The following is an 11,637-nucleotide window of genomic DNA, read 5'->3' on the forward strand; positions in this document are numbered from 1 at the left end:
TACAGGAAGCTTAAGGCTTGAAGTGATGAGTAGGGGCCAAACAAGGTAAGCAGCTTGAGCTAATGTCTTGACAAAAGTACCTGCAGTCGATATGCTTACTCAAGCGACATTTTCCTTGTTTGACCATTTCTGCTCAGTCACGTTGCCCTTTATAGGGCCCTTCACCAGGTCTGGCCATTTTGAACTGACAAGCGCAATGCTTACACTGTGTACTCAAGATTGTGTCTGCCAAGAGTTACACTGCTACGTGCCGTGGAAAAAACTCAAGTTTCAAACTGAACGTCGTCTGCTCTTATGTAAGTAAGGAGCTGTGCCGTGCACCAATGAGAGCCTCCATGCTTTCCCTGTCCTCCACTCCGTGCAGCAGGCAAAGAGGACATGGAGGCACACTAGCACGCATAGACTGCAGAGAAAGGAGGAGGGTGCATCTCGCCCATGCATCATGGCATATGCATGACACGGTGATGCGCGTGCATCATGTGATTTTCCAACTCTGGTAAGAGAGAGCGCAGAGGAGGAGTTTGGTTTGCGTAAGCTAGACAGGGCCAGTGGAAGGGGTGCAAAGCTCGCCTCCTCACATCATGGTTGCACACTGCTTCAAAATATTTTTATCTCTGCTTGTAATGAACCAATATGAAAAATTCTTGCGGTAGAATGCTCTCATTGGGCACATAACTTCCAGTGCATAACTAAAATTTGCTGTGTGTCCAAGTGAGGGGCCCTTTAAGCAAAACTGCATGCACTGGGTGATACATATCAATTCTATTATTTTACTGCAGCTTTTTTGCGAAAATTTCACAGCTCGAAGAAAATAACGAAGAGATCACATCAAGGCTTCCAGTAAGAAAGTCCTGGAAGTGGTTCAGTTACAGCAGACAGGGACCTCTACTAGCAAAATTATCCCTCTAGGCAGAAAACCTGCTGCAAAGTCCACACTACAGTAAAATACCCCTTGAAACAAACGTCATTTAATCAAGCTATTCTTAAAATGCCATTGAACCTAATGTAAATGCTCTTCAGTTTAATGAAATTCAATGCAGGGCACACTTAAGTTCCACAAATATATTTTATGACACTATCCTATGTCTCAAAGGTCATACTGATCACTTCAACAAGCACTTTTCGTGGCATATTTTTACACTGAGAACTGCGCTTCATTAGCATGTGACAAATAATGGGTCACATGTTAGCTCTGAACTGGATTCACTACCTAGATAATCTCATAGCCAACTGAAACCATAACCAAAGCTGCAGCTTTAGCCCTGCAACCATTACAATCACAAAGAAAAAGCATTCACGTGCCGATTAATCTTGAGCGCCAAACGAAAGTGCCTGTGTCTAGATGAAAAACTGCATGTTTTCCATACGCTGGATTCCAAGCCACGTCAGGTCATCATCGCGAAGGCATTTGGGATCCCAGCACTATCACTGTCTATGATTAAGACACTGGGCCAAGCAATTGTGGCCGCATCAAAAAATGACTCTCAGGTTAAGACATGTGCCACGTTGACCACAAAAAAGATTGAGCGAGTGTACTACCCCACAAAGAAGAATAGGAAGAGATTTTATTTGCCGGGGTTTTACGTGTCAAAACCACGATGTAATATGAGGCACGCCGTAGTGGGGGACTGCGGATGAATTTCAACCACCTGGGGTTCTTTGACGTGCAACTAAATCTAAGCACACGGGTGGTTTTTGCATTTCGCCCCCATCGAAATGTGGCCACTGAGATTGGGAATCAAACCTGCGCCTTCAAGCATAGCAACGCGACACCTTACGTGTTATGCTACCACGGTGGGTAGTAATAGGAAGAGAGAGACTCAAGCCTTGAAGAGGAAACACTTAGAGCAGTAAATGATTGCTGCATTCTACTGAAGGTGCTAAATAGTGGAAATCCACTTGCAAGTGAGCAGAGCGACAAACAAATAAGTTGAACTATCATTTGAACACCTGATGTTTCCTTTAGCTTGTGACAACAAGCTGCAACAATTTCATTTGAGTGAACTTTCACTTTAACAAACCTTTTTTCGAGGTTCCTTGAAGTTTTCCAAGTGAAGTTTCCCTGTACCACATTTACTACATGCACTAAATACAGCATCAAACAAAAAAAAAGGCAAACAAATGAAAAACATTACGCGACACAGGTATCAGCTTACTCTCATTTGTTCCCAATCATGACTTACAGTGGCATAGTCAACAATTTTTTTCAAGAGAGGTGGGCTGTAATTCCTCCCAATGATAAATAATATGTATCCATCATGATAACCAAACGTGTATGAATGAGTCATGAATGAGTCAATAAATAACACGAAGTGTAGATGCACGTACAAAAAAAAAAAACATTTAGTTTTATGCTTTGGCCGAGGACCGACCTTTTTGAAGAGCCCTCCCCGTAACATTTCAGTAATTGGGAAGGCTAAGACTCATAAGGAAAGAGATTACAGAAGTTTTTACATCTATAAATTTGGTCTGGATAAGTATGTGAGTGTGCCATCTGTGTTCTTGACAAGCAAAGAGATCCAGTTTCTCCATAAAGACTGGCGTCTGTAGTTAGACAGGTTGTCTTCAAGCGACCTGCCATGCTGTGACGCATGCTCCGTTCCGTCCATCTGGTTGCCATTTTCTCAGAAATAAAGTGACTTGTTAGTTGAGCATGCTTCCCGTTTCTTTGTCTGCTTCTTGCCTCAAGATTTTTTTCGCTGGTTCTTTACCTTTGCTGGCATATCCTTACCAAACCTCCTGAAAATGGCCAGTCCCTGGCCAAAACGCCAAATAAGATGTTTCTTTTTTCTTTTCTACCGTTATCTATTTCACCAACACTGAATAACACCGGTGCCTGGAAGTTGCTAGAGCTGTTCGTTTCTACCTAGCAAGGATTGCCTTGCGCACTGCATCACACCAACATGATACATCTATGCCAAACACTGCCCAAAGAGTCCAAGTGCAACTCTAAACTACGCTACAGCATCAATGCGTTGCTTTGGGCAAAAGAGCCCATTCTGTTATCATATCATAAATATAAGAAAAAAACAATAAAGTAGCCAGCGTAATGGTTACAATGCATACGATAAGCAACAACCTGAGTTTGTCACATTACGCATATTTACCAAGGCAAAGCAACTCCTTTCTAGTAAAAACAACCTATGATTCAAGACATGCCCAGTCAAACCTGACATACACTCACATTAAATCTTTTCTGTACATGTCTTCACACAGTGATTATCATGCCAAATATACGCTTTCACATACTATGTTGTCTCATTCATGTTCATGCATAAAAAGTGAGTTACTACAACTTTAGTCGGAGTGTACACACTATGGTTGCTAAATCAGCGATCACCACGATTGGGCTTGTACACACAAGGTGCTTCCACATTTCTGCAAGCAAGATGAAACAATGCAGGCTGTCACTTACTTCTCCATGCTCGAGGTTTGCTCTCCATGCACGAAGAGACTGAAATGGTGGATTGCAATTTTTCATTGCTCAATCCACCATTTCATGACTAGAGATGCAAAATCTCAAGCAATATTGAGCACAAAAAAAAACATCTTTGTTGGTTTTCCATTTTTAAAAAGTAGAGGGGAAAAACTAAGTATTATTCAAACATACTCTACACTGGAGTATTTAAGGATATTGTCTGTTGCTATACTTTTCATTTACCTTCAACTTTATTTGTGTCAATCCTCTTGTTCTAAAGAACAAGTTTTTCCTGTTATATTGCTGTTGCTTATAATCTTTGACAGGAGGTCCCCCTACAGACTGGCACTATGGGACCTCCTACTGTATATTTATCTGTATGCTGCTTTTTTTTTGCTAAGAGATCAATAAACAATAAGCCAGTGTTATTATGTACGAGTACTTGCACAATGCTCACTTCTTACCTCAGCCTGACCATTCATACACAGAAAATGGATAGGCATTATTTGGGAAAGGGCAAATAATCTTGTGAATCCCCTAAAGTCGTCATGATGGCCAATGACTTGCAAGAATATGGGGCGAAGATTATTGGAAACAAAGAAGACAATTTATGCCCACAGTCTTGTGACCACACACTGTAGCTGTTTTCTACAATGAAACTAGAAGCTTAGAATGTGACGTGCTTATTTGGTCTGGGCCGGTTGGCAACTTATGAAAAATATTATGCGCTTACCGCTGCTTCTTTGCCCCTCCCATAGTGCAAGAACATCTCCTTTTCACCATTTCATATAAAAGGCCCCGTGAAAAACCATCTTAGTTTACGCCGATGGCAGTCCGAAAACTTATGCAGGCAAGCGGACTGATATTGCAGACCATAAACAGACAAGACATAAAGCGCAGATATGGGTGGCACGGACTCCTATGTATTCAGTGTGACTTCTTGATGTGGAGGTGTACACCATATCAAGGTCACTGGCACAGCATACAGCATACTGTCATTACTGAAGCACAACCTCTGGCCAAATGTGACATGTTGGTCCACTGAAGTCACTCAAAATTAACTGTGTCTCTGGTCCCTCATATCATCACTTGCTCCACAGTAGATAGCGACAAGCATATAATAATGTGTTTGGACAACTTGAAAGCTCTTTCCACTTTAAAGGGGCCCTGCAACACTTTTTCGACATGGTCAGTAAACGCTGCCGATCGGTAGTCGAGGCTCCCGAGAACACGCGAGGCAAACATTATAGTGCAGCAAGCGGCCTGGGATTTACAATAAATTTTCAAAGTCGGCTAAAAACCACTTCCTCTTCTCTCGGCAAATGATGCTATTTACTCAAAATCACTGCGTCATTGACTCAAGTTCCACGCCATTGGCCGATTTGAACATGGCGTGCTCGGTAGTTACTGCGGCCGCTGTGGGAGGCAGCCACTTGACCGTGCGTGTGCACATTAGCACTGAAAGTGAAAGTACACCGCGCGTTCGAAGAAAAAAAGAAGTGCTCAAGGTCACGAGGCGCACGTGACGTACCTTCTTCCCCCGTGCCACCCCTCCCCGCTTAGCTTCCAGCGCTTTCGTCGGGACGAGAGAAGAGAGAAAGCAATTACAGCGTGCGACAAACATTTGTAACTCCGCTCAAAAATTTTTGCACCAGTCGATTCGTGAGGCAAGAAGCTCCTTTAGTGAAGCCATTCCATGGCTACTTGGGAAAGTGTTGCAGGGCCCCTTTAATGGTGCTGAAAAAAAGAAGCTTAAAGGAAAGGTGTGGTTTTTTTCTTCAATCTTTCCTTTTCTTTTTTCTCTTGTTGGTGTTGACCTCTAGATTCACACAAGCTTCCCTTCACATCACAATGACAGCCACGACCAATGTTGTCCATTTGTCAGAAAAAAAAATGCCAGAAATGTTGTCTATTGTACAGAAAAAACTGGCATCGCTGTGCTCTGTTTTACAGTTTACCATACACCTTGCATACTGGTGTCGCCAGCAGAGTTATCCTGTTCATTTTGACCAACGATCATATCCAACGACAATTCTATCCAACCTGATATGAACATTGGTAGCCATGTGTGCCTGTGCCACACTTTTTGCCCATTTGCTCTTTGCGCAACAACAAAGACGTTTCGTGTGTTTGCATGTTGGAAAAGGGGTACGCCCACATGACAACGGTCATGGTGATTGTTCATGGTATTGCATTTCAAATGGCATGATGAAAAATAGTCGCCTAGCCAACAGGACCTGATCAGAGAGATAGAAAAAAGGCAAAGAAATGGCAGGAAGCTTAACCAGGTTTTTTACCCTCCCTATCATAACTACATGCGTGTGAAGCAATACACGGAACAGTAAAATACGGAGAAACACAAGTAAACCAGACACTTGCATATACATGCATGTGTTTTCCCTGCTTTGTCTTGTTCCATGAACTGGTTCACACAGACGTAATGATAATTAGTCACCAACACGCCCAACTGTCGACCTAGCTGAACTTGCCATCCTACACTGTTTCGCCAGCGATCACCATTCTCTGGTGACATTGTGCGTTCAATGGAAACGTCCCCTACAAAACTTCCTGTTTGCCTTGTTTTAGCGTGGTTTTAGCCTGCGTTGCTGGCCGCAGCTGCTTGTGTTTTGATGTTTTCTGCGGGTAGAATTATTCCGATGATGCGCTCGCGACTCGGGCACTTATGTGTAGTGTCAGGATGCAGTCTGCGATCCGCAACTAATTTGCTGTCGCAAGTCAAAACGTTCCGTTTCATGACAAATGAAGGCAGAAAAAGCGCCTGGATGGCAGCGCTCAGGCGACAAAAACTGGATTCCCACAAAGAGCGTGTAGATTTGTTCTGCCCACTTCATCAAAGGCAAGTAATGTTCAACGCATACTTAGACGATGCTCAGACGTCAGTCCAAGGTCCCCAATTACAAGAAACACGTTGGACGCCGTCGTCTTCCACCCATGACATATAGCTGCACTGACGCCTGAAGTGGATAGCAAAATGACAGGAGACAGGTTTTTAGCTCCAGTCGAAAAGCTGAATTGCACAACTTCCCTATCTGGCGTATCAGGCAACTCCTCATCACTGCAGTTTCTGCTTGTACCTCCCCCGTGCGACATCATTGGACCCCTTCATATAGTCCCTAGACATCGCTCCAAGCACATCTGAAGGAATGCACCAGAAATAATAGAGCAACAAACTCAAACACACCAGGCAAATGCCGCTGGGACCGTTGAAAAAGTATTACTGGAAATGGCGCACCGGAAGTCTTCTTGGGCAGACCGTTCAGCTCATGCCAGTTTGTTTGCCAACAGTGAAACCGTCTACACAGGGAAGGGGGTTTCCTTAGAGCTATCACAGTGTAGCCCGACATCCACTGCTCCTTGTTCTTTTCTTTCTTCATTAAAATCTATGTCACTATAATTTACAGTTAAGTGAATATTTTTTTCATATCTGTATGTACATTAAGCATTTTTTTACTTATTTTGAGTGCTGACCAGATATTGCTTCAGTCTACATTGAATCCTCGGCACTTACCAAGATGAACACCCCTAAACCCGCTGCCCCCTCAAAACTGCCACTGTCCCGGAACTCGCTTTCACATTAGGGAGTTTTCGAATAGGGGCCCCAAAGCCCTTTGCGTGTTTGCTTTGGGTCAAGCAGGAGCTACGAGTTTTCTAATAGGGTCTGCAGCGCTTTATACACTCCCCCTATTCTAGGTCACTCTAGCCTTGGCTAAGAGCCGTCGCTTCAATGGGTGCTGCCGTTTGTTTGACGCAAAGCTTTTGGGGCAGACATAAGGGCTCCCGCTAAATTTGAGAAATGGCGTCCCCAATGCAAAACCCAAATGCTGTTTGGGTCTCGCACATGCACAGTGGCCTCGATGCTATTTCTTTGGGTCCCCCATTCGAAAACTCCTTGTTATCTTTACCCAATTACAAAGTCTCAACTTTCACAGCCTGCCTCCTGAAAAATTTTTGTAGTGACAGCAGGCGGGTGTCGTCAGAAAACTTTGTGGAAGGGGGGGGGGGGTGTGAAACTTTAAAGATATAGTCATAATGGTACTGAATCGATCATATGTGGGTGTAAAATACAACACGTCCTAGAGCGAAAAAGGTACGCATGTACGAGTAGAACCAAGAGCTAGCATCGAAGTACAGCTCTCGTCAGTTTCATGTCAGACAATGAGGCTACTTGATATAAGGGCCAGGGTATCTGGTTTCGTAACATAGACGAAAAGCGATTTCCTCAAATGCGGTTACACTGACCTTGTGAGATGACGTATATTTTCCGTACATCTTTATTAAAACGATACACCTCTCAACTTTCCCAGTACGCACCGTTTACAGAGTGACATGACCGACCCAGGCCACAATCTAGTACTTCCTTGCAGCGGAACCGGCTGACAATTGATGTAAATGCTTAAGCAAAAGAAAAATAACCGCACGTCACTGCGTGTTCGACGCGAAACATGCTTTGCAGGCTCTATTCGGCGCTACAACGATAAATGTGACTAACGTTTTTAGATTGCTGTGACGTTCTATGCTGAACTGCTGGTAGAAAGTTCGTTATACACACTGAACGCTCAGTCTCGCCTGACCGGAGGCATTGGTCATACACAGCTGAGTCAATGTGAGAACTACGATATCGATGGTGTAAAGAAAATAAGGTCTTCGTAGTCGATAGCTCCTACGAACACAGTTTGCAACAGTCGTACAAACCTCATCAAACATATCGACAACGTCTCGTTACTGCGAAACGGACAAACATCTGCGAAAAGCAATGCCCAAAGGCTGTGCGAAATAAGAACGTCGATGGGTGGCGACAGTGTTGGTAAGCCACTCTTGATTATTATGCTTATTCGTCTCCTCAGATATGTACAGAGTACAATTTCTGATTGACTAGCTTTACATACCCCTGGCTTGGACGTTGTAGCTCGGAAACGATGAATCAGACTGCTCCTGCAGTAGCGGCGTTCGCTCAGCTGAATCGTCCCTCAGATCCATTTTGCAAAGACAACAAACATGTGACACACAAATTTCAGCGAGGAGGTGAGGAAGTGCACCCCTAGGCTGCTGTAGGCTGGCTGCAGCGTTGGGCGAGCGGCTGCAACCCAAGGACGATGATACCAGGTGGCGCCCGGTACTTTATGGGTGCCAAAGTGGAAGTGCTAACGAGACGAAGTGCTAAGTAAGAGATGATTGTGTACAAATCAATAAAAATAAAATTTTACATTAGCGAAAACACATTTGACCCATTGGTTCTTGGCTACGAACCACTGCCGCATTTCTTTTTATTCTACATGAAGAAATGTTGGAAAAAAAACCAAAGAAACGCCAGGAGTGGGCAACATTGCGCTCCTCTTCTGCTTATGGCTTATCTGCGAAAGGCGGCGGGGCGCTTGGTGCATGGTGCATGCTAGGTACTCTTCGCTACCATTACCGAGCGTTTGCAATAAGCGATGTGTTTCTCTTCAACTTCAACTTCAAGATGCACACAACTGCTGAAAAATGAACCCTACAGCTGAGTCCCACTAGCTGCTTCAATCACTGTTTATTGCATCAGATTAACCTCAGCACGAGCTCGCCATGCACGCTTTCATACTGGCTGGCTCTCAGCTGCTTCGTCAAGTGAGGACCCGTAAGCATCTGTTGCTTCGGTTTTTCTCTTCGAAGAACGGCGGCGTCCTTTCGAACAGTAGCACTATCCGTCGAGTCTGCGTACCTCCGGTGAAACCACTTGCGTCTGTCGTACTCTGCCGAACCTGCTCAAGTGCTCGGCGTGTAGACAGCGGTGAGCTTAGGAGACTGCTGCGGCAAGCAAGACCCGAACGATTTCGCCTCGGTGCTGCAGTTTTGTTGCTTTTTGTGTCTAGCTCCGTTATGATTGCTTTCCCATTTTGCATCGGCAAAGTGATCGACGTGATCTACACTTCATCTGACAACGAAGAACTTCGCGCCAACCTCAACTGGATTTGCAAGGTCCTGACTGGTGTTGTTGTGGTCGGTGGTCTTGCAAATTTTGGCCGAGTATACCTCATGAACACTTCAGCCCAACGAATAATCAACTCTCTCCGCAAGCAAGCTCACGCCTCGCTGATGCAGCAGGAAGTAGCCTTTTTTGATCGAAACCGAACAGGCGATCTCATCACTAGACTTTCAAGCGACACTGCACTGGTTGGGATGTCCCTAACACAAAACATATCCGATGGTCTGCGCTCTGCTGTTGCAGTGTTTGGTGGTGTGGGTATGATGCTGTATACCTCGCCACAGTTGTCACTGGTTGGTTTGAGTGTTGTGCCGCCGGTTGCCGTCATTTCATTCGCGTTTGCTCGTAGACTGAGGCAAGTGGCAGCAGACGTGCAGACGCGGCTCGCCGAGTCTAGTGCCATTGCCGAGGAACAGCTGTCACACATCAGAACTGTGCGCGCTTTCACCAAAGAACGTTTTGAGATGAATAGATACGCTGCAGGGCTTTCTAGCTTGTTGGACAAGGTTAATACTGAAACAAGGTTGCGGGCAGTCTTTTTTGGCTGCACTGGGGCCACGGGAAACATGATTGTATTGGCTGTCCTCTATTACGGGGGCATTCTCATGTCTGATGGCAGACTCACTGTAGGAAACCTATCTTCGTTTTTGCTGTATGCAGCTTATGTCGGTGTTTCCATTGGTGGCCTTGGAGGCTTCTTCACTGAAGCAACCAAAGCATTGGGTGCTTCAAAAAAGGTATGGGAAATTGCTGATCGTGTTCCAACCCTACCAAATTGTGGTGGACTAGCTCTGTCCAACCTCCAAGGGCAGGTAGAGTTTCACAATGTCACATTTGCCTACCCCTCCAGACCAGAGGTTGAAGTTCTGAAAAAGCTCAACCTTTCTGTGCCTGCAGGATCTGTTTTGGCCATTGTAGGCCCTAGTGGGCAGGGAAAATCTACACTGGCTTCCCTACTTCTCCGGCTTTACGACCCTAGTTCAGGTACTGTCACACTGGATGGAATTGATATTAGGGAACTGGACCCCCACTTTCTCAGAGTGCATGTGGGAATTGTAAGCCAAGAACCTACACTTTTTGCTACGTCCATTTCGAAAACATTCTTTATGGTGCAAAGAATATGGAGGAAAGCTCAAAAGAGGATGTAATCAAGGCTGCAACTGAGGCCAATGCACTTGAGTTCATAGAAGGCCTTCCTGATGGCTTTAATACAATGGTAGGCGAGCGAGGAATCTTGTTATCGGGAGGTCAAAAGCAGCGTATCGCTATTGCTCGAGCTATTCTACGGGACCCGTGTGTGTTGATTCTGGATGAAGCAACTAGCTCGTTGGATGCTGTTAGTGAACGAGCTGTGCAAGAGGCATTGAAAAAGCTAATGGTTGGACGCACTGTGCTCACTATTGCTCACAGGCTTTCTACAATTCGCAGGGCAGATAAAATTGCAGTGTTGAAGGCAGGTACTGTTGTTGAGCATGGAACTTATGAGCAGCTGATGGGCATTACTGATGGGCTGTTTCGGAGGCTTGTGGAACATCAGCTACATGATGAGAGAACAGCCGGGTGAATGTTAACATTAGTGTTGCTTAATTGCTGTGATATTATTGTAATGAAGTGACAAAATACAAAGCACTAAATTCTGGCTGCAATGCAACTTCACAAAAGTGCAGCAGATGCTTTTAGTGTATCTTGTGCACAATGCAAGATTGTATTAAAAAAGCTCACCATTTAAAAGAGAGCTTAGCTGATCAGGTAATATTTACACTACCATAAAAATTCTGTTTTTAGCTATGCTGTAGTAATGCAATAAAACTATTTTATATGCTGGAGGAGTTGCAGTGCTTCCATGATTTGACAAGCCATGGTTCACATATGAAAATTGTTGAGTGAATAAGACAGGCCACCAATACAGGACTGCATTCGATGGCGGCAAAATACAAAAACACCTGTGTACTTAGATCTAGGCACATTTCAAAGAACCCCAGGCGGTTAAAATTAATATAGAGCCCCCCACTACACCCTGCCTGTTAATCATATAATAGTTTTTGCACGTAGAAACCAAAAATTAAATTTCTCAACCAATGCAGATGAGCTGGCATGATGTGCTTACCGTAGCAAAATTATAACATACACCTTTACCAGAGGAAATGCTCTTTATGCTAAAATATCTGATAATGACATGTAGCTGTTGGTAATTGCAATGATAGCAACTGTTCTGGGGCATATACAGTAGAGATCCCTC

The 11,637-nt window shown here is 44.5% G+C and overlaps 2 protein-coding genes across 2 annotated transcripts in view; one reads left to right on the forward strand and one right to left on the reverse strand.

Annotated features, from left to right (window-relative positions):
• LOC119377643 (type I phosphatidylinositol 4,5-bisphosphate 4-phosphatase-B) overlaps positions 1-8,533 on the reverse strand; it is a 30,774-nt gene extending 22,241 nt beyond the window's left edge. Inside the window, exon 1 of the mRNA XM_037647023.2 lies at positions 8,326-8,533. Within this exon, the coding sequence (XP_037502951.1) occupies positions 8,326-8,416 (91 nt within the window). The 5' untranslated portion in view covers positions 8,417-8,533. The remainder of the gene's footprint in view (positions 1-8,325) is intronic.
• A 259-nt stretch (positions 8,534-8,792) lies between these two features.
• Positions 8,793-11,224, forward strand: LOC119377653 (ATP-binding cassette sub-family B member 10, mitochondrial-like). The gene is given in 2 exon segments (XM_037647032.2): positions 8,793-10,487; positions 10,490-11,224. Coding segments are annotated over 2 exon segments (1,962 nt in total). The 5' UTR covers positions 8,793-8,998; the 3' UTR covers positions 10,963-11,224.
• The last annotated feature ends 413 nt before the right edge of the window (positions 11,225-11,637 follow it).

The sequence above is a fragment of the Rhipicephalus sanguineus genome, chromosome 1 (assembly GCF_013339695.2).
Source record: "Rhipicephalus sanguineus isolate Rsan-2018 chromosome 1, BIME_Rsan_1.4, whole genome shotgun sequence".
NCBI classification, from domain to species: Eukaryota; Metazoa; Arthropoda; class Arachnida; order Ixodida; family Ixodidae; genus Rhipicephalus; species Rhipicephalus sanguineus.